A 24,654-nucleotide genomic window follows, 5' to 3' on the forward strand; every position below is an offset into this window, starting at 1 on the left:
GCCATATCGTGAATGAAACACGATGTCAAAATTTGACTCGTCCATACGGAAAAAGTCTTCACTGACCTTGGAAGTCAAGCTCTCTAAAAAGCATGTTAAATGCTCCAGCAAAGTGCCACCTAAAACTCTCAACAAAAATGTCTTCAGTTTTGGTGACTGTTACACGTGAGCTGTCATTAAACCCACCGCTTCTTTTCCATTGAACGAACCCATATTGTCGAGCCGTACATGGGAATCTCGCGATCTACCAGTTGCATGCGACACAGGTAACAGCGTCTTTGGGATCTGTGCTGTTTTTGAAATAGTATGCTACACGTTGTCACTGCAAGTTATGCAGCGATGTAGCACTTAACAAAGACAATAGTGGTGGGAAATGGTTGAAACTTCGCAATTGGTGATTACTTCATCACAAAAGAACAACCATAAAAAAATGAATAGCATAAGTTTTCAGATTTTCCTATCCAGGTTGTTATTGCAGATATGTACAACATGATGCAACGTACTTCTTTAAACTGATGAGCAATATATCATGAACATAAACTTCCGGGAGTCTTCAAGAAATATTTAGTCGGGTTTTTTCAGTGAGTGAATTGAGTTTTCCAAGAATTATACACGTTTCCAGAAACTGACAAGTTCGAAGATACGTTCTAGTGTTCCAAGGACTAGAACAGCAGTTCCAAAATCGCTCGTGTTCGATCATGAGAAAATGTGATCGATTGCTTGTTCATTTAGTCACTGCGACCAATCTTCGATTATTTCAGTTAATCAGAACACCACCACTACAAGACATGTCCAGTAGGAATATACGTTGTTCATATGGTCATCGACCCACGTGTTAGTTTCAGGATTGTTTGAAAATTGTTGTTCTGTAAGTATTTCGACTCTTAGAATGGAATCTTTACTTTAGTTATTGACTAAAATCAGGATGGGCGTATATCTTGAACTTCGCAAAACCTTAATTTTGAAAAAAATATGAAAACCTCATTTAACTTCTTGGAGCGTCATTTGCAGGAGACTTTTCAGCGCTTTGGTCAGATTCGTACAAACATCTATCTGTAGATAAGTCAAGATGTTATTTCCATGGATATGTATGAAAGAAGATAAAATAAATAACATTAAATTACGTCTCACCCGTGGACAAGAATATTCTCCCTTGATCATAAATCATGTTTATTTTCTAATTCAGGAAAATAGAAATTCGTGACAGTTATTACAGCAAATGATTCAACCTGATTTCCCAATGGGCAAGAAAACCTTAATAATGTAGGGGAAATACAAACATGAAAAGGTCTCTCTCTTGACATTACAAAATTGACAACAATTTGAATGTTTACGAATGTTTAACCGAGTTAAAGTGTCTCCTGTATGAGAAAACAATTTGGCGTATGTGGAAAGAAAACATTTTCCTTGGTTACGCCTAAACACAACAATTGGCGTACCTACAAGCATCACACCGATTCCTTGGGTTTTTTGGTTTATTGGTTTGAAGTAACATTCTCTTGTAGCCCTTTAATGTATAATGTCATTGTTTCGTTTAGTAAATGAACATTCACAGTTAATTCAAGTAACCCAATGACACTACATGTTTTATTAGGAATGAAGATGTAAATGTATTTGTTTGTTTGTTTGTTGTTTAATGAAGCTTTCCAGCTACAAGACTGCGGTGTGTTTATAAACGAGCCTGGACCAGACTATCCAATGTATGGTATCAGTGGCATCGGTCCACGCAGCTGGGATACCGGTGTCAACTCAGTCAGTGATCCTGACCACCCGATTCAGTTAGTTGGCTCTTACAATAACCCTAGTTTGCTGAAGACGAATTTTAACCCGGATATTAAAGTCCGCCTGGTTCAAGACGGATCGACTAATTGCACTATAACCCCAAACCTAATAAACAGGGCATACTCTATAACTCATAATCAAAACATCGGACCGACTCTGTGAGCTTTTTGCAGAAGTTATGCCCTAAATATAGCAAAATAGTTTCTTCTACAAACTATCATTAAAATATTCACATAGTTCACTGTTTGTTACGAGATACGAATGCAGAGAGAGGGACAGCCAGGTGTGCGAGGAGCACGTGCACAAGCGCTGACAAAGTTATTGATTCTTTGACCCGTGCCGTCTCCTCCCTTTCTCGCACACCTGACTCTTCCATTCTTTGCCCTACTTCCTTGTAACAAATAGTCAAGAAATGGTAAATTGTGAAAAGGTGTTGATAACGTACATATTATCTACCAGAAGTTGTACTCTGCAACGCAATCGTTCAATATATGACTGATAGCAGAGAAACACCAACATCATCACGAGACCCTGTTACAAATAGGACAAGGTACTGGATAGACCGTATGAACAATGTTGATATTGAAATTAGATGCAACAATGATGGCAGAACGACCCGGCGTGTTCACCCATTTTTTAAAAAAAGAATTGTTCTGGATGTTTAGTTTCTTATTGTAAATAATTTAGTTTCAGATCATGTCTGTTCCTTGGGACCTGCACCATCCTAAATGACATGTCACTACAAAAAGGCCTATGGAATATGTATTGTTCGCAAAGGAGTTTTTTCAATGATATGGAGCTGATCGCACTTAGATAAACGTTTGTCTAATTGATGGACTGTGATAGCATTCAACAAAGGTGAGATCCGCTCCGAATCGTTGCAAATACGTACACTAGGGAAAAGCTAAGACGTGTGACAGACCATGCAAGACCAAGTATTGCAGCACACACATGATGTCTGTCCAAAGGGGCATGGTGAACTACTCATGTTCCGTATGTGGTACTGGAGTGAAATGTCACTACGGATTGTGCAAATCCTACAGAGCAGGCGTGGTCTTAAAGTGAGTGAGTGAGTTAATATTTAATGTCACATCGGCAATATCTCAGCCATATCGTGACGAGAACATTTAATACTGAAATGAAATATATATCTATTATAAAACCTGTCAACGAAGGACAGTAAAACAACTGGAATATCACAGATGAGAATATAAAACTAGTAACTATACCTAAAACAATTTGTCTATAGAGGACAATACAACATAAAAATGGGCTATAGATCGCTAACAACTGAAGGTAGATCACCATACTAAGGACCATGGGGACTCACAGTACCTTTGCTACCTGCATGGACCCTAGCTGGATTTACATCATCCCCTCAGCCGTCAGCAATGTGGGAAATCTAGCCATGCAAATAAGAAGACACTTATGCTACGATTAAAAACGTGGAAAGTTTGAATTTACTTTGAATGTTTGTGGACTTACGTACCCTCTCGGGAGGACAATAGTTTTACAGTACTTCAACCCCCTTTGAAGATACAGCCACTAACAAGCACAGTTATGAATTTAAACTTCCAATAATAAAATATTTATCTATTTACAATTCAGTCAATAAATCTAATTCTTTTAAAAATGCAATGATTAAATGAGAGCTTGTGTTATTAAAAAGATCCTTCAGAGTTCTTGAATTAAAATACTGATCCCTTGTATGGAATACTCAACACAGTCAAGCAGGATATGCTTGACTGTGATTCTTCCATCACAAGGGATACAAAACGGAGGATCCTCACCTTTGAGCAAATATTTATATGTATATCTTGTGTGGCCAATGCGACATCGTCGCATGATGACCTCCTCAAATCTGGACTGGCAACCCAAGTAGGTGTAGCCAACATACGGTTTTATTTCATGTAATTTATTGATACCTACTTGAGTGTCCCACTTCTTCTGCATCAGATCACGGATATATGTTCTAATGCAAGCTTTGTAATCTGAATATGGAAGAAGAAGTGGTGTCACAGATTTGTTGAGTGCTGCTTTGGCAGCAAGATCGGCCATCACATTCCCAGAAATGCCGACGTGGCTGGGTAACCAACAAAAGACGATGTCGTATTGGCCAGTAGCAAGAGTATTATACAGTTCAATAATTTCAATTAAAAGTGGATGTTTACAAGAAATATTTTTTATAGCCTGAAGACAAGAAAGAGAGTCGGAATATATTATATACTGTTTACGTTTCGGGTGTCTTTGAATATATTTAAGAGCTGTTAATATGGCGTTAGCTTCTGCTGTAAAAATAGAACTATTGTCTGGTAATCTAGAAGATATTGTTCTGGATCCAATGACAGTGGCACAAGCCACAGCGCCACCGTCCTTGAACCCATCTGTCAATAAGGATTTGTAATTGCTATATTTATGTTTCAGTTGATGATATTCTTGTTTATACTGTAATTCATTAGTTTCTAATTTTTTAAATTTCGTTAATGTTGGGTCAACTTGTGGCCTAACCAACTGCCAAGGAGGAGAAGAAAGAAGACGGGAAGGAGCTATAAGCTATGGTTTTATTCTTAAACCAAGAGGCGGAACAAGAGAAGATTTCTTATTGTATAAATCCTCATACAGGGACTTGAAAACACAGTTATATGCAGGGTTTGACTCATTTGAATATAGTTTTGTTACATATTGTAAAGCTAATTTTATACGTCGCTGCTCTAGAGATGGTTCATCAACCTCGACATACAGGCTGTCAACAGGTGAAGTTCTAAAGGAGCCAAGACAAAGTCTTAGACCTTGATGATGGACTGAATCTAATAGCTTTCAGCTGCTTTTGCAAGTTCCACCATAGACGATGGAACCATAATCAAGTTTAGAACGCACGAGAGATCGATATAGATGGAGAAGGGTAGCTTGATCCGCTCCCCATTTAGAATTTGAAACCACTTTCAACAAGTCAAGTGCTTTCAGGCATTTAGTTTTAAGTTATTTAATATGTGGTAAAAACGTTAAATGTGAATCAAAGATTAGACCTAAGAACTTTGCTTCCTTCACAACTTTAATGGACGTCCCATCTAGAGAGAGTTCAGGGTCTTTATGTGGTTTGTATTTACGACAAAAATGTATGCAGTTAGTTTTCGATTTAGAAAATTTAAAGCCGTTTTCAAGACACCATTTATCTATTTTGTTTAAACACAACTGTAATTGTCGTTCAATGGTATGTATATTTTTACCACGACAAGAAATATTAAAATCATCCACAAATAACGATCCATCAATTGAATCGTTTAAAGCTTTAGATAAAGTGTTGATCTTGATGCTAAAAAGAGTGACAGACAAAATACCGCCTTGTGGAACACCCTGATCCTGATTGTAATGATCAGACAGGGTAGAACCCACGCGGACCTGGAATTGTCTGTTATTTAAAAACCTGGCTATAAATTCAGGCAAACGACCTCGCAATCCGAAGTCATGTAAATCTCTTAAAATGCCAAGTAGTGTCATATGCTTTTTCAAGATAAAAAAATATAGACACAGCGTGTTGTTTATTAATTAGTGCGTTTTTAACAAATGATTCCAGTCGCACGAGGTGATCAACAGTACTTCTGTTTTTACGGAAACCACACTGTATACCTGTGATAAGGTTATTTGTTTCCAAGTACCAAACAAGTCGATTATTTATCATGCGTTCCATGGTCTTGCACACACAGCTAGTTAATGAAATCGGACGATAATTGGATGGATCCGAATGATCACGTCCAGGTTTAGGTATTGGTACTACTATGGCGTCACGCCATGACGGAGGAAAGTTACCCGATGTCCAAATATCATCAAAAATATTTAGGAGAGTTTCTAGGCAGGATTCTGGTAAGTGCTTCAGGAGTTGATAATGTATGTTATCAGCTCCTGTAGTAGTGTCATGAGCTTGATCAAGGGCAGTATGGAGTTCATGAATAGAAAAGGTTTCATTATAATCTTCCCCATTATCAGAATTGAAATTAATAGTTTTCTTTTCTTGTTGTTTTTGATACTGCTGGAATTTAGGTAAATAATTAGAAGAGGAAGAGTGTTTAGCAAAGGTTTCGCCCAGTTTATTTGCAATATCTGATTTATCCATACGTAACTGATCTCCATGTTTAAAATGATGGACAGTAGATTTAGTGCCTTTACCTTTAATTTTTTGGACCATGTTCCATATCTTGGACATGGGTGTCCGAGAATTTATTTTAGATACATAATTTTGCCAAGATTGGCGTTTGTTCTGTTTAAAAGTACGCCGTGCTTTAGCATTTAAAATTTTAAATTTATTTAAATTATGCACAATAGGATGGCGACGGAAATAATGTTCTGCTTTTTTCCTTGCCTTCCAAGATTGTTTGCAGTCATCGTTGAACCATGGTTTTCGAATATGTGGAACTGCAGAGGACGTTGGTATACACTCATCAGCTATAGAATTCAATGCATCAGAAAAGCATTTAATAGCATCAGGAACGTCAATAAACCGTTCGGGTTTACGTTTTTCAGCACACAGTGTTTCATATAAAGCCCAGTTAGCCTTTTTAAAATTCTGCCTTGATGATGGAGGAACATCAGATGGAGTTACAGATTTTAGTATAGTAGGAAAATGGTCACTTCCACAGAGGTCATTGTGGACTGACCATTCAAATTCATTTAGTAGTTCTGAATTTGTAAGTGACAAGTCGAGAGCAGAATAAGTTCCTGTACCAGGGTGTAAATATGTGTTTGAGCCGTCATTATATAAGCATAAATCGTTATCTGAAAAGAACTCTTCTAATAGTTTACCTTTAGTATTCGTAGTTGTACCGCCCCAGAGTGGGTTATGGCCATTCAAATCTCCCATAATAATACACGGTTTGGGGAGTTGATCGTGTAGGGTTTGAAGGTCAGTCTTCTGAAGAGCTGTAGACGGTGAGACATGTTCGGACACGTCCATGTCTTCAAGTGATCCATGTTTGTTGTAAAGTTTAATCTTATTTTCGGACCCGTTTTGGGGTCTGCCACTTTGTTTTTGGGAAGAATCCGGCTTATGCTTACCTTTGCCTTTAGCAGTTTGTTGCATGTTACACAACAATTGAGACCTTGTGGTAGACTGAGATGACAAATTTTGATCACGATCTGGCTCTGGCTAATTTTGAGACGTGCCAGGAAGTGGCTCAGCAGTTTGTGTAGATATTGCAGGTGCAAAAGTCTGTGGGGAATCAGTGTTCACCCACGTCAAATCTGTTTGACAGCCTGAAGTTGATCTGGTGGCTTTATTCGTCGCCTCAGATAATGTCTTGAAGCATATGTTTCTGTTAATTCAGATCTCTGGACAAGCTGTTTTGCTTCTGAAAAACTAATATTTTGAGTAAATTTCAGTTTGTTGATCTCCATCTGCTGCTTCCATATTGGACACTCTTTTGAATAAGAGGAACGGTCTCCTGAACAGTTAGTGCATTTCTTATAACTACTGTCACAATCTTCTGTTGTGTGTGTCTTCTCACCACAGTGAGCACACACAACAGACAATGTGCAAGTATTGACGCCATGCCCATACTTATGACACATGAAACATCTCAGTGGATTCGGAATATATGTTTCCACTTTGATATGACAGTAACCAGCCTTTATCGATTTAGGAGCAGTCGGAGTAGAGAAAGAAAACAAATAGGTGTTTGTTTGTTGGATCTCATTGTGTTTACGGGTAGTGAAACGTTTTACATACAACACACCTTGTTCCTTCATCTCTGAGGCAATATCAATTTCCAGCATATCAGCGAAAAGGCGGTCTCGGTCTCTCACTATGCCTTTGCTGGTGTTAAGCGTTTGGTGGGCAGAGACTGATACGGGAATGCCAACAAAAGATTTAGTTGACAGGAGGTTATTTGCCTGTTGTCTCTTACTACATTCAATAAGAAGTGAATTGTACGCAAACGTCTAACATTTTTAACATCTCCTGCTATGCCTTGTACGCCTTTTGAAACAGCAAAAGGGTTCAGCTTCAAAGGAGTCTTGTCAACAGTCTCAAGTACTACAAAACGTGGCCAATAGTCAATAGATGTGGACGGTCTTTGTTCATTAACATCAGGATCCATGTCAAGAGGACGTTTTTTCTTGGTCATAGGGGTTTCGTAAGCCATAGTTAGTGTTTTAAGGTTCATCATCCGAGCTCCCCACCCACCACGGAGTATCACAAGGACAATGCTGAAAACAAGTGGGTCTCCAACTTGCAGCACCAAGGATACTCGGATGATATACTCCAGCAGAAAAGTTATAAATAGCTAATCCACCAGATTGGCCTATGAGCCACCGCCTTCTGACATAAGACTCTAGGCAAAGAGCAAAACATCATATTGCAAATCATTGACATTTGATATGAATAAATGTACCAAGTCCAAATGTTAAACATTTTCAAATTAAATTTGTGGAGTGACGTACAAGTCCATACACAGGGCTTGGCGTGACCATCCGATTGATAGAATCGGGCCGAATCTACCACCCGTCTAGGTGAAGTAAGGCCCAAAGTGGTGTGTTGAGCAACAGGAACATGGTTGAGGCTCCTACTGCCCTCAACCACCAGACTAACGTCCTCCACCGACACGGGACGCAACCCACGGCAAACAGGTTGCCCAATTCGGGTGCTCCTTGCAACCAGCAATGGGGTGCTATGGACCTAGTTGACCCGGGTCCACATGGGGGTTTGAACGGCTCTTGGCGTTACCCAGCACCCACCACGAGGAGGTGGCCGTTCATGGGTGCCCGTGGTCTTAAAAACGTTATGAAAAAAGATTATCTCAATGAACGTAACTGACTAAAAAAAGACACAGAACCTATCTGCCATCATTGTCGTATCTAATTTAATACCTGTAAGACTGGGATTAACCTTGTAGCATACCTTAGAGGGGACTGAACCCGTACCCCCACCCGGAATACTACTCCACCACATAGCTAAAATATTTCTGAGCGTGGAAGAACGGAATGAAAATCCCAAACAAACATTTGCTAAGAGTGTTAGATTTTAAAATGTCCTCAGCATGCTTCCCTGAAAAGTTTCAAAATATTTACAATAGTTTCCACTCGATTATTTCCAGACTGCAATCATACAATTAGGATATTCATGAGTCTGGAGGTAAACAGCTAACAAGCTAAATATTGTATGATGAAAACTAACAGAGCAGTTCAGAGCAAAAAAGCATTGCGACATCCGTCTTTGCACTTGCCCCTGGCTAGGATAAAATCGTCTTCGTTAGGTTCAATAAATACTACACGCTCATGGGTTAGTCATAAACAAGTCAACTCTCTTATGCGTACTACAATAACATACCCAGTCTATCTGACTGCTCTGATCAGCTCTGTTGATAATTTAGATGTGGGCTTAGCAACATACACAAGGCGAGTGTTACTGTAAAAGCACAACTTTCTTTTCGCTTTTGGCAAACGACGGTTGTCGGAAATGACGGAAATGATTTTTGCACTCTCATGCTTGGCAGCATCTGTGTAATACCTGACTATGTAATTATCGTAATCACCCCTCAAGATCCAGTCTTCAGCCATCCGGCCCAGGATTAGTGTGCGAAGTAGCCATTGGCTCACACGTCTGTGGCAAGTTCAGACGGACCAGTGAATCTCCATTTACTGGCCTGACTGACTGGTGAATTTTCATTCGGTAATTTTGTAAATGGTCACATTAGCAGCTTTATGATGAAAGCCGTGTCTATATTGAAATTTCTGGGTAGGGAACTAGTTTGTGGGCTAAAAGCTTTCAGGCATAGCAAGTCAGACTGCATAGAACAATTCGGAAACGGGTCTTCAGCAATCCGGGTTAGAATTGGGTCTTCAGCAATCCGGGTTAGAATTGGGTCTTCAGCAGTCCGAGTAAGAATTGGTCGTCAGCAGTCCGAGTAAGAATTGGTCGTCAGCAGTCCAGGTTAGAATTGGGTCTTCAGCAATCCGGGTTAGAATTGGTCGTCAGCAGTCCGAGTAAGAATTGGTCGTCAGCAGTCCAGGTTAGAATTGGGTCTTCAGCAATCCGGGTTAGAATTGGTCCATGCTTTTTTGTTGCAAGATGCGACGAACAAGATCAAGTGGTCAGCTTCACTAATTTGATTGACCCTCATGTCATAGTAACCCTGTTGCGTGGATTAATGCTGATGATGTTGCTCAATGGATTGTCTGGTCCAGACTCAATCGAATACAGACCGCAGCCATATGGCTTTCACGTTGAAGAGTGCGGCGTCGAACAACTACCAAACAAACGTTTCCAATCTTAATCGATTACAGGAAATATGAATCAATACAAAGCTGCTGCATAAGTTTCAAAGTTGAGCTATTGTGTTATTGAGGAGGTTTGACAAGGGAGTCTCCGTGTAGCATCGTGGATAAAATGTCTAGAGACCACAGCAAAACTGTCCATTATGTCAACACGTCTTATGCCATGACACTTCATATGTTAATGAAAGTAACGAAAATTTTCATGATCCTGAACAGACCAAGGTCCCCTATGCTTTTTGTACTCCAGATATGTGGTACAATATATTATCCTTTTCCGTCAACCTTTAGGCATCTGAAACAGTGCGGAGAAGGAGACACACAAACCCAGCAGCTGTGATCTTACAAGATGTTTTATTGACATCAGTGAGGCATGAGACGTCATCTTTCCAACACTCAGCTTTTCTATAGAATGCATGTGTGTTAGTTATCTAGAGATGTAAACGAACGTACTGACTACGTACGTCAGCTTTCCAACACTCAGCGTTCCTTTTCTATTGAATCTTTATGTTCTTCAGAAATGAAAACAAAAGTGCTGACTATCTCAACACGTCTTAAGTCATAACACACAACACTTGTATTCATGCAAGTAAAGGAAAGTGTCTTAATAACGAATTTCCCGTATGTTTTTCATTCTCAAGAGATATGGCACAATACATAATTCTTTTCATTCAGTTGCTTCGGGTCTAACACAGTGCATAGAGGTAACTCTAGCTTTACATAATTGAAAGTTGAGGTCCCTAGATATCTCCTCAGTGTTGGTGAGAATTGAAAACACTGCAAAAGATGGTTGTGATTTTTTAGGGGACTGTTGTCGTCTAACGAGATGTTTTATTGACAGCAATGAGACATAAGAGATTCCATCAACTTTCCAGTAATCAGTTTTTCTATCGAGTAATACCCTATTAGTTCCAGCCTTAACACGTCTGCTCTCTACACTTACCATGCTTCCATATAAATGAATATGCTCTTTCTTTAATGATTTCAGAGTGCGTCATGCGAATCTTGTCTATTGTTGTTTGATCAACCTTTCAGTATGGAAGACTACAGCAACGATTTTACGGTAACAGCTGTACAGTATTTCCAGACGCCTTGGATGCAAACATGCTAGACGCAGTTCGATTTTGTTTAAATTTTATATTTGTTTGAAGTTTCTGTTGTTTAACACCACACGCAGCAATATTCCAGCTCTACACAATGTATCTCTGTATATACGTGAGTCTGGAGAGACAATCCAGTGAGTAATGGCATGAACATCGATCTACGCAGGTCGGATGAAATGTGTCAACCACATCCACGAGCGTGACCACCCGGTCCCTTTAGTCGTCTCTTACACGCGTGACTTTCTAAAGACCAATTCTATCCCGGTCCTAAGAAGCTCGCCAGTTGACAGTTTATATGGGGAGGCTGGTCAGCCCCATTTAAAACATTGCCGTCTCATATCAGTAAGTGAGTGAGTTTATATATTCCAGCTATATGGCGGCGGTCTGTAACCAGACAATCCAGTGATCAACAACATGAGCACCGATCTGCGCATTTGGGAACCGATGTCAACCAAGTCAGCGAGCCTGACCACCCGGTCCCGTTAGCCGCCTCTTTATCGCAAGTCTGGTTGCTGAAAGACCTTCACGGGTCCGTCTTATATCAGGGTTCTTAGTATCGTGAATTACATCTAAAGCCTGACACTTACTGTTTGTCTACAGATTTACATGCTAGGTTTGTATCTGTGTCCATGATTATCTAGTTGGGTTTACTATCATTTGTGTACGGGGGTTTTATACCTTGACTTTATATGACAAGAATCTCTAACGTGTTTTCAATCACGATATGGCCGAGATTCTGTCAATGAGACACAAAATCCTATTTGATTTTTGGTTCTGATGCAGCATTTGTTCAGTGTTGTGTTGCAAGTTTCGTTATGTTATATATTCAGGCCATGATTGTCACCCAATCTTCTTACTATTCTCTTACGACAAGCAGGGCTTGCTGAGGACATCATCTTCCTGAGTTGGTGTACAAGACGAATGACACTGGTTTTCCTCAGATGAAGTCTTATACGGATAGGTGTGTGTGCGTGTGCGTGTGCGTGAGTGCGCCTGCAAGTGTAATATCTCCACTGCATCGGAAAAGATTGTTGAACAGGCTAAGAAGCTGATCCATAATACCACATATTTTACCTTCTTAAAGATGTTAAACACCATGTGGAGGTTGATTTTTTTTCCATTTGCAATTTACAAAATTATGATTAATTTCAAATTTGTGCTGCCTTTTCCCATGTCGAGAACTCATTACAGACTCAAACATCAAACAGAACCTGTGCTTGCCCCAAGGCACAGATGCCACATGAAAAGAATCAAGTTCCAGATTTGCTATAGACTGACAACCAATTTACAGATGACTAGATCAATTAATAATGGATACAAACCAACGAAGCAAAGCAATTGATGTCCATGGAGACATACATTTGGTCGCATCTGCATATGTAGAATCAATTCTGACAACACTGCGCGGTTCTTCGATTAACAAGCCGTTGACCATGCAGTAAGATCAGTGTTCCATTTGCTGAATGTGGAAACAAGCTTCAGATTTATTCCACCAAATCATGGAGAAAACAGGCGTTTTCATCTTGATTCTATTTCTGCGTGTTTCGAAAGACAGAATTCAAGCCACTTCAGGATGCGACACTGTCCAATACACACATGTCACGACGTTTGACAATCAGCTGTTTTCAAGGTGGTGGTTGTGGCAAAGATCATCAGTGAACAGAAATGAATGTGCCTCCTTTTGTCTCCTAGAGACAACTTGCGTCACCTTTCAAGTGAACTCGGAAGGAACAGTATGTCGAGGCTACGCAGTCGCCTTTAACGAGAACTCTGCAAGTGAATCAGCACCGGGATATATGCTGTATGTGACAGAAAAAGGTAATTCATGTTATGAAACATGTACATGTCAGACTTTTATAGAAAATAATATGATACATGTTTGCTCGTTTACGTTTTCTAGGACACCTGGATTCCTATAAAATGTCTTTTTTGTATGGTTAATTTTCGTGATATTTGGAACGTTGAAAGAATCTAGAGCGGTACTGTGAGTTCCAAAAATATTCAGTGTCGCTGCGACAAACTTAGATATGAAAAATTGCGTGGCATGAAACCAACGTATCATACTTCCATATTCAACCGAAAATACGACGGTATTGTTCGTGCACTCCCAGTTTTACTGAACTATGAATAGCACATTTAGCATATACCACTTTGATATATCCTGGCAACTATAGTATGCCTTGTACGGAAATGTAAAACTGGTAGGGAAGGAATGACTATATCAAACACGTCTTCTAAGCTTATCTTATTGGTACCATTCATCTCTCATCTGACAGGTCGTAACCTGTTTGGTCATTCCTGGCAGTACTTATCTGGTCATTCTGACTTTGGAAAACTATGTATGTATGGACAAGGTTGTTCCCATACTTTTTGTTTGTATCAATAATATCGTATCAACACTGACTGACTCCGATAAATCTCCCAAATATGTTTAATCGTAAATAAAAACATGAAGATCCCTATCTTGTTTTAGAAAGTATATTTTGTCATCAGTATATTGTTCTCTCATGATCTGAAGACATGGGGCGCGGTGGGCGAGCTGGCTAAGGTGCCAGGCTGAGCCCACCTGTGACTGGGTGTAAAAACCTTGGAGTCAACTTTTAGTGCAGACTCTTTCCGTGTTGTCACAATCCCTAGTGTAGGGTACACAACCCTGTGCACTTAACAGAATCCACGAATCCTTTGGCAGATGACCAGATGTAGCCACATGAATACATGCAAACACCTAGTTACGGGTACAGCAACATGCAGTAAACTTAGTGACTTAGTGTCCCAGTCCCCCTCCACCCATAGATGGGTACCTCCATAGGATAAGACAGCTACAAGTAACCAAGAGGCAGCAAGAGTTGTATACTTCCCAGGGAGTAGTTAAGTCTGATAATATGATGGACCGTTGACATCCAATGATGGAGGGAAATATATGTCAGCGCCTTGAGCAAGCACTAGTTGCCTGCATAAACAACCAATAATAATAATAACTTGAATTGCCTCAAAGGCAATACTTAACGGTCTTCAGACTTCCTCCATACACTCACCGTGGCTATCTTCCCTTGAACACTTTCTTTGGACGCCATGCTTTTTACATTAACTGGGCACTGAGTCAACAATGTTGACACGAACACAAAATTCACAAACTCCACAAAAACAAACAGGATGGCACAGTCAAACATGCAAACTACTGGAAAGATTAGAGCCTGACATTTCCCGAACACTAATTGTTTTGATTGTAGGTCCTAGGTTCCACATTGGGCAGGTTGATGCTCATGCAGTTGATCACTGGATTGTCTGGTCCAGACTCGCTCCTGTACAGACCGAAGCCAGATAGCTGAAATACTGCTGAGTGCGGCGTAAACTCTATCATTTACAGACAGCAGTTACATAGCTGGAATACTGCTGAGTGCGGGGTAAAACAATATACAAACTACTGGAAAGATTAGAGTCTGACATTTCAAGAACACTACTTGTTTTGAGTGTAGACCTAAGAACAGAGGAGGTACGGCCTATCATAGGTTCAAAATTGCACAGATCGATGCTGGTGCTGTTGATCACTGGATTGTTTTGTCCAGACTCGATCATTTACAAACCACATCCATACAGCTGGAATGCTGCTGAGTGCGGGGTAAAACAATATACAAACTACTGGAAAGATTAGAGCTCATACTGTTGATCACTGGATTGTCTTGTACAGACCGATCATTTACCTGCTAATCTAGTGTAACGCAGGTATGGCCTGTCATTGGTGCCCTGTTACACAGGTGGGTGCTTATGCTGTTGATCACTGGTGCGTCTGGTCCACACTCGATCATTAACGGACCGCAGCCATACAGCTGAAATATTGCTGTGTGCGGCGTAAAACTCGACTCATGCACTATTACAAAATCGACTATTTCCTTAACGCTCATGTATTTCTGTGACCATTCAGTGTTTAGCCAGAGTAATGCAGGTGAAGAGAAACTCCAGTTCTAATTAGACTGTGCCATAGCGGCGTTAAAAATAGAAATCTGTCTGTCACAGGAACATTTTGTTAAAACGCGAATTGATTCTGGCTGGAAAGTTTGTTTCCGTCGTAACTGTGACGTAAGTATTGATTCTCACATAGCCATAATGCGAGGTAAAGGTGTTCCCCATTCAAGTATCTACAGTTTGGTACAAAAAAACATGAAATCCATCGTGTTTTCGTTATGACAATTTAATGTGCCGTATGAAAATGTGTCTTTCAAGGGCGATATCTACTTAAGATATCAAGATGCCTTGAACAAATTGTGCTTTGCAGTGCATGGGCTTTCTAATGGTGCATCAAACTCGATTGTGCCGTTCTGGAGAAGAAGATTTTCAAAGAAAGGCACTGTCAAAATGCGGAAATCGGCGAAAATTGCAGTTTTTTCAAAATAGCGCAAAATGTCACCTGCCCGATAACATTTTTTACATGGGGAATGGGGTTGTCTACATAGTGTGAATATGTTAAGTCGGAAGTCGGGATTTGATTTGTTCATTGTATACCTCTCAGCATACAGGCTATCATCCCTGAAAGTTTCATCGAAATCGGCACTGTGGTTAGGTCAGGAGACCTGGTACAAAATCGTACAAATAATAATAATTCTCTGGAATAGACCAATATACAGCCTGAGACGAATTCCAGCCAACAAACCTGATCTTGTCCTTTTTGATAAAGCCAATGAAATTATTTATGTCATTGAATTTTCTGTCCCTTTTGACAGCAACGTGATTAGCAAGATTCAGGAAAAGCATGATAAATATGCTGACCTCGCCTTTGAAATGTCTCGCTTGCATCCCAAGTACACAGTCGTCAGGCTCCCCATTGTTCTCGGTGCCCTTGGTTTGGTACCTCCTGATCTCTTGGCGCAGATGAGGAGAGTGCCCGGGTTCTCCACCGGGAGCACAGCCCTTCTGACAATCTGGGTAATGCAGAAGCCTGCAGTGTTGGGGAACCTCCATATTCTCCGGAAAGTTCTTGGTGGGTTCGACTAGGCAGTGTTTCCTGGGAGAAGTCCCATTCGCTGTCTGGGCTGCGTGTAGAGGGGGCGAGGGCCCTGAGCTGATAATGAGCTTTACCAGCCTGACTGTGCCAGGATCACCCAAACCCTCTCTGCTGCATTTTCATTCTAATCTGTAAAAAATAATAATAGTCAAACCAACCTTACTGGAGATGGGACTTGCCCCAGGGGAAGGCACAGAACCCGTTCAAGAATATGTTGGTCAGAACATCTAAAATCCACACTACTTGAGTGTGCGATGGCGACTGGATGGCCTGATAATCCACGTATCAATGGCAAGTGGCTTAAGCTACATTGGGACAATGCCATGCCCATGTATGCTTACCTGACGGAGCAAAAATCTCCGAGATCAACTCCGGCGGCTTAAACATCTAATGCCCCGTGAGCCAGTTCAACCCACAACTGGTGCCCGTCAGGAACCTTTGCAAGAGCAAAGTGCTCAAGTGGCAGCAGACCCCAAACTTCTGATGGACGTCCGTGTCAACCTCTTTCCTCTTCCTGATGGAAACTCTTCTCAGAAAGAGCCAATTGGCCCCGAAATTTTGAACCCTCACTCTTCCTCTTCTTCAGTTGCAGACCTTACCGAAAATCCCGTGTACATTTGTTTACATCTATTTATGAGGAAATTTGTGATTTACCTTTAGAGAAACGGAGACCAGTGAAACAACTAAACGTGTCTTTTCCCAAAAAGGAAATTGATTTACTTAATGAAATTATCTCTCTAAAACTCCCTGCGGACTGTTCATTACATGAAGTAAATTGTTGTGTCTATGCTGCCGCTCGGACTTTGGAGGAACTTCACACAGTTTCCAAAGAAAAATCTCCCAATACTAAGAACAATAAACCAAGAAAAAACCGGTTTCAAGTAAAATTAACAGAAACTAGAAAATATATTTCCTGGATAGAGCTGTGCCTGAAATTAAGATCATCAGGGAATCCCATGTCTAAACGACAAAAGACAATTTGGAGAAAATTAAAATTACAGTACAAAACAACAAAAGAAAAGGTACTTCTCCAAATTGTCGATTCCCTTAAGGCAAAGATAAAAATTTGGACTGAAAGAAAGAAAAAATGGGAAAAGAGAAACAAATTTATCAAAGAAAATAAACTATTTAGAAAGAATGGAAAGCAATTTTACAGGCAACTCAAGACAAGTGGTGTTGATGAGCATGATAAACGGCCTCCCATGGCTGCCAATGAAAGGTTCTGGAAACAGTTGTGGTCTGTACCCGGCAACTGTAACCTGGAGGCACCATGGGTCGATGATTATGACCATGCAATGCATGAGAAATTAACCAGGTCGTTTGTCTGTTACATCTCACCAGATTGCCTGAAGACTGTTATAAAGAAGTCCAAATCTAATACAGCTCCAGGGCCTGATGGCATTCGAAACCGGTATTGGAAACTGTTTCCCTGTGTCCAAGGACCATTACTTCACTGTTTCAATTCTCTTGTGGACACAGGTGATGTTCCTCCATGGTTCTGCAAAGGTCGCACAATACTCCTCCCCAAAAAGGGAGACTTGACTGATCCCCAAAACTTCCGCCCTATCACGTGTTTGAATACTCAATATAAATTATTCACAGGGTGTTTGACAAACCTTGTGTCATCTTACTGCTCGTCCAATGAGATAATTTACAGAGAGCAGAAGGGGGCGAGAAAGGGATGTTGGGGGTGCAAGAATCAAATTCTTGTACAGAAAATGATTTTGGAAGAGGCTAAGACATACCACCGCAACCTCTCCATGTGCTGGATAGACTACAAAAAGGCATATGACTCTGTCCCTCACGAATGGATTCTGAAGTCTCTTCAGTGTATTGACCTCCCTGAGCGACTACTTGATTAACTCAAGTCTTTAATGAGTTGCTGGTCGACTCAACTTGAGATGTACTCGCAAGGAGAGGTGCAGACTTCGGAATCTATTCCAATCAGAAGGGGAATTTTCCAGGGGGACTCCTTCAGTCCATTGCTTTTTTGTCTGTCTCTAAATCCTTTGCGTTTCCTGCTCAATAGGGAGGAAGGTTACCATCCCGGGCCTCCTCAGCACAGATCCCCAACACCTCTTACTCATCTCCTGTACATGGATGACATCCAGCTCCTTGCCAAAGGAGATACCAATTTGAAAGAACAGGTTCACCTTGTCGAGTCCTTCTCTAATGATATTGGCATGACTTTTGGGCTCGACAAATGTAATCCTCTTCATTTGAAACGTGGCAAGGTAACTAATGATGGATCGGCCAAGTTACAAGAGGGGGGGGGGGAGGGGGGGGAGTTATTGAGCATCTCGTGGAAGATCAGGCCTACACCTATCTTGGAATCGAGACAAGCTCCAGAATGCCCAGATTCAAAATAAACTTCGGGCCGAGTATAAATCTCGTTTAAAGAAAATCTGGAGCTCCGAATTAAATGCTCGAAACAAGATCAAAGCCAACAATACCTTGGACATAACAAGACATCCAGAGTTTTGACCGCCTGACCAGGAGGATCATGTCTGATAACAGAGCACACCACCCTCGTTCCTCTCTTAATCGTTTATACATGCCAATCAATTTGGAAGGTCGGGGTTTGATTAATGTGGAAGCTCTTCATGATAGAATTCTATTGTGCACTTTTGCTCATATTTACTTATCGGATGATCCTCTGGTGATTGCACGTCAAGACTCACGATGAAAGCAAGGAATTCCACAGCTATTTTAAGCGTGCCAATGTTGTTGGACACAATCTGAAATTGGAAGTTGATTTTGCTCATGGCGATGTACTGCTGGACGGTACAGTGATGGGAGTAAACCAGGTGAAGTCCTTCACCAAGTCTGCTCAGAGTCGGTCCTTTGTGGAGAAGCTTTCTGAGAAGCCATTGCATCGTGTTTACATGCAGTGTGTGGAACAGAATAGGAATCCAACCGACTCCTTCGCCTGGATGAAGTCGGCTGGTCTCAAATGTGAAACTGAGGGCTTCCTTTTTGCAGCTCAGGACCAGTCACTTCCCACTCGCAATCGCCAGATTGTAATTTTTAAACAAAATATCAATATGAAATGTCGTCTTTGCAATGAATTTACAGAGACTGTCCAACACCTTGTCAGTGGATACCCTTCCTTGGCACAAACAGCATATCTTAAAAGACATGATGGCATGGCTCGCTGCTTTTATTATCGTCTCCGCCATGCATGTGGCTTTGACCCCGAGGTCCATCCATGGTACGACCTTGAACATGTCCAGGGCGTCCTGGAAAATGATGCTTTCAAACTTGTCTGGAATAGGCCAATATACAGCCTGAGACGAATTCCTGCAAACAAACCTGATCTTGTCCTTTTTGATAAAGCCAATGAAATTATTTATGTCATTGAATTTTCTGTCCCTTTTGACAGCAATGTGATTGGCAAGATTCAGGAAAAGCATGCTAAAATTTGCGGACCTCGCCTTTGAAATGTCTCCCTTGCATCCCAAGTACACTGTCATCAGGCTCCCCATTGTTCTCGGTACCCTTGGTTTGGTACCTCCTGATCTCTTGGCGCAGATGAGGAGAGTGCCCGGGTTCTCCACCGGGAGCACAGCCCTTCTGACAATCTGGGTAATGCAGAAGCCTGCAGTGTTGGGGAGCCTTCATATTCTCCGAAAAGTTCTTGGTGGGTTCGACTAGGCAGTGTTTCCTGGGAGAAGTCCCATTCGCTGTCTTGGCTGCGTGTAGAGGGGGTAGGAAAGGGATAGGAAAGGGAGATATAACTCTAGTGTGAGGAAACTTACTTGATGTCAAGCATTATATATATAAAAGTTTTCCGCCCTACTAACATCGTTTCCTTCAGTGAAACTGTTACTTTTCCTGCAGTGAAACTGTTACAGATTGTCAAACCTATATACCTTGGTTTCTTTGACTGACGTATTGGATCTTCCTGTCAAAATAGCACGGGCTGTTCTCTGGCTAACTCCGTGTGTATCAACTCCGACTGTATGTGTTCATAAATACCTTCAATGATAATTTAATATGTAGTGTTTCTTGTTTTCGTTGTTTCAGCTCAAGGCTTTATTGGATCTACGTGTCAAAACAACGCAGACTGTTACGTCACAGGTTCCGTCTGTGTCAATTCCGAGTGCATGTGTGACCCCGGCCTTTCATTCTCACCTCAACAGAAGTCATGTGTTGCAAGTATGCATTAAAGAGATAATCTCTTTATAAGGTGTATAAGGTGCCCCCTTGAAAAGGATGAATTTGGTACAATTATGTGTTTGCAAATTCATTTTTCCAAAGGCCCAAATGAACCTACTTACAGACATACGCCTATAAAAGCCTCACATAATGGTATGCTTCCGGGTGGTTTTCACAAATTGTACAGTCCCACCCGCCTTTGGTTGACTAGAATAAAATTAATGTTTCATTAATGTTAATAAGTATTAAGGAACAAATTTTGCTTTAAACTGCAAATCTTGCACTCCTGATTTGGTGAGTTTGGTGTCAAAATGATTAATTAGTTCTGCTTCTTTGTGTAATCTGAAAGAAACAAATGGGATTTCATAACCTGACGCTCGAAGTACATTTGACTTGCTTTTCGAATCGTAATGTATCGAGCATTCTGATATTCTTGCTGTCGCCGTTCTAGGGATACACTCTTCACACAAAAAGAAGGAACGCATAAGCCATTTTAGTTTAAGATTAATTATTTCATGTAATTTCAATGCTAAAAAAGTGAACACACCTATAGACGGAGAATTCGTGAGAACAACACCAAACATTATTGTTCAAGTGAGTCTACAAGATGGCGTCAAAGTTAATAATTTGTATGGCCCCCATCGGCAGCAGTTACTGCCAGGCACTGTCTCGGCAGAGGATGGATTTGCTCTTGTGGAATTCTTCCACACTCCTTCTGCAATGCGATCACGACTTGTGGCAGTGCCTGGGGTGATGACGTACACTTCGACTGAATCCATCTCATACGTGTTCCATCGGGTTTAGATCCGATGATCGGGAAGGCCATGCAAAGACACTGACGTTGACGGTTGCTGTATGTAAAGTAGCGCTGTCATACTGGCACGACTCTCTGTCGATCCAAACTCGGGAGGATGTGACGAGCAAGGGCTTCATTGAAGTACCAATTTGATGTCACATTTTCCTGAACTGCCACAAAATCAGATCTTTGTGTGCTGGATAACCCACGCCACACCATGACGCTTTCTTCAACGAATTTGTCGATCTGTCGGAAACAATTAGGGGCTAAACGTTCATTTCTCTGACGGTAAACGTGCCTCTTTTCGATCTCGCTGGTGAAGAAGAAATCACGATGTATCACTGAACCAGACTTGTCCCCACTTTTAAGACTCCGGTTCCAGACTCAATGACGCCGTTGCAAATAATCGCGTCAATGGGGGTCTCTCAAAGATGGGCTACAAATGTCCTTCGTGGTCGAATCCCCTCTTCACGCAATCGATTCCTGAAAGTTTGGTTGGGAAGTCCTCTAAGACGAGGACTGCTTTGTCCCCACGGCTGTGGCAAGACGATAACTCAAATAAGGCGAGGTATGGTGCCGTGATGAATGTGGCAATGTTGGGCAACTGCAGACTGCAACTCCCGAGCTTCATGTCAGCCTTTGACGGCACTCAGTCTTTGCATGAAGTTTTCCTCTTTTCCAGCAAAAGGAATGACAAAATTAAACACAACGCGATTATTAATGCATTCACTTACTTGCACGTGCATTTAGCTTTTGCACTTTTTGTCGTTTTGCAGAGTATTTCCTCAAACACTTAGAAGAAGGGGGAGGTAAAGAAGTGTATTTTTTCCCGCAGATACATATGTCCAATATTCTGATATCACCTATGTATTTCTTTGTTGAAAGAGTGTATTAAAAAGTCCGACAGAAGTCAAGGATATAGTACAAACGGTGGCCATTACGTTTGCAGGATGAGATATTTCAAGGCTGTTAGTTCAAACATAGGTGGAAGAATTCGAGTTGACCCGATAAGCATGGTCACAGACACTGTAGGGTCCATTATATTTCATTAATGAGCAAAAGGAGCGTGTTTAGGTGTGATTACATGCATTCAAAAATAAAATATTTTCTGAAATAGAGCTAGCAGTGTAACAATTAGGGAAAAAGTGCTTTCCTGTATTCGACTACCAAAGATCCTTATCGCTTTTTACTTAAGTTTCTTGTGCAGAACGACCAAACCGAGGGGTAACATCGTGTTACAGAAATATTCAACATAACTTATTTGTTTGCAGCTTGTACAGAGTACGGTCCTCATTACACTACAATACGTGGCTATTATATCGGCGGAAACAACATGGCTACCTACACCGGCGTGACTGAACAACAGTGCATGGACCACTGCACCACCCACACCGCCTTTGTCTGTCGATCAGCTGACAGGCGTGCCTCTGACGGGAGATGTGACCTCACCACCAAAACTCTCCTGACTGTTTCCTCATCTGACTACAGAATAGAATCTGATCCTACAGTTATGGTTCAGTTTTCCCGAGATTGCAAAGCATGATCCCACCATGTTAAACTACCCAACATTCTCTCAGTGATTCTTTAAATAAAACTATTTATGAGAAGCTTTAGTGCACGCTTTGTAACTGACGATAAAACGTAAATTGTAAATACACTTGGGGTCCAAACAAAGGGGATGTTGGGTTAGCCGAAGACTCATTTGATTCCATACATGGGTATAATGTGTGAAGCCCATTTCTGATGCCCCCACTATTACTAGTATATTGATAAAAAAAGAAGTGGTGCAAAACCAAATCACCTACTCACTCCAAACAAACACCGCAATACTCTATAAATCAGTAGTTTGATGAGGTCAGCATGCACAAACAGAGACCTGCAGGCCCATTCACCATGGAGATCAGACCACACCCAAATGGAGGCCAGGAGGTCTGGGGTACCTTCGGGTGTATTATGTTCACAGATTGAATTAATCAACAGTAATCAGGTGTTTTGTTATACCGTAGTTTACTTCAAGTTTATGAAGCCTTTCAACCAGTCTCTGTATCTCTACAGTAACCTCAAAACTTAAAATCGTTAGGCTCGACGGTGCTCTGCAACACTAAGTCAATACTCATCGCTTGACAGGTCAACAGTGAGAGTGTGACGAGTCAATATTCGAAGAAAAACTTGAGTCATGTGATATGGGTTTAAATGAATTGTTGGATTAGCTTACGAAACTGGAAGATAGGTACTGGAGACATACCAACGTTTTGTTCAAACGGACCCGTGAATGTCCGGAGTAGAATAGGCCTTCAGCAACCCATACTTGCCATACAGGGCGACTATGCTTGTCGTAAGAGGCGAGTAACGGGATCAGGTGGTCAGGCTCACTGACTTGGTTGACACATGTCATCGGTTCCTAGTAGCGAAGATTGATCTCATGCTGTTGATCACTGGTATGTCTTGTCCAGACTCGATTATATACAGACCGCCTCCCTATAGCTGGAATATTGCTGAGTGCGGCGTAAAACGTAACTCACTCACTCACTTGTTCAAACGACCACACGACAAAACGACCACACGATCTTCACCTAATGCTTCGAGTCATCAATGGTACTGTTTCTGTATTTCCTGTAGACTTTGATGACGCTGTGCTCTGTCTTATGATTTCATAGGGATCCGTTTATGTCGAACTTGGCTGGTGTTGTTCAGTGACTTTCAGTAGTTCGGCAAACGTGTATAGCATCAGTTCCTCCGGTGTGAATATAATCATTACCCACCAGTGGTATATTTTCACGATATTGTCATTACTAAAGGGTTTGTCCAATTATTACACTGCCTTATGACACTGAGTCTTTATGAATTAATGATTTTGCTGTCATTGTCGATTATGGTGCCACCTTTGCTGAATAAACCAGTATTGTTCAATGGATTTGTTAAATTTAAAATAATGCCTTTGTACTATCGATATGTGTATTTATTTTCTGTGACAACTAGCCTATTTATTCTCAATTGCAACTTCAATATATATCAGTTCCAAGATTAACTATATTTGTGCGAATGTTACCAATACGAACACACTTTCATTGAATGAAAGATGAAAATTCTATATACTCTCAAATATATAAAGAGCATACGTACTTTTTCGGTTGTTCCGTTGCTTTCAAATAAAATGTCTTTTTATTATTATCATTTATTTTCAGCCGATGTTTTTGCTCCTTCAGTCATTTATCAAATGAACGGGATGTTTCACCTATGTATGTGGAGCCAGAATTACATAGCCGTTTGTATATTAACTGCTACTATCAACCACTAATGTCCATGATTGGCGCATGCGCAAACTTTTAGAGTCTTTAACAGAATTACCACACTTATTGTGACCACGTCCTTCAATGCACGAAACGATAAGACAGTTACAACCTCAGCTCAACAGGGGCCAAGGAATGTACCTACACGCTGCAAAGGAAGTCAATTAGATCTTTCCTTGCTTCTGTCCACATCTGCTAATCACGTGTATAAACTCTTCCCATTGTGTGAACAATATCTCTGTATATCTCGTCCTTTCATCACAT

The 24,654-nt window shown here is 41.0% G+C and overlaps 1 protein-coding gene and 1 pseudogene across 1 annotated transcript; one reads left to right on the forward strand and one right to left on the reverse strand.

Moving 5' to 3' along the window:
- Positions 1–24,654, reverse strand: part of LOC137280851 (uncharacterized) — a 539,924-nt pseudogene that overhangs the window by 279,378 nt on the left and 235,892 nt on the right.
- On the forward strand, positions 12,647–22,643 carry LOC137280716 (uncharacterized). Its single transcript, XM_067811937.1, has 3 exons — positions 12,647–12,965; positions 20,173–20,304; positions 22,372–22,643. The coding sequence occupies exons 1-3, from the start codon at positions 12,647–12,649 to the stop codon at positions 22,641–22,643; spliced, it is 723 nt and encodes a 240-aa protein (XP_067668038.1).

The sequence above is a fragment of the Haliotis asinina genome, chromosome 4 (genome assembly GCF_037392515.1).
Source record: "Haliotis asinina isolate JCU_RB_2024 chromosome 4, JCU_Hal_asi_v2, whole genome shotgun sequence".
Lineage (NCBI taxonomy): Eukaryota > Metazoa > Mollusca > Gastropoda > Lepetellida > Haliotidae > Haliotis > Haliotis asinina.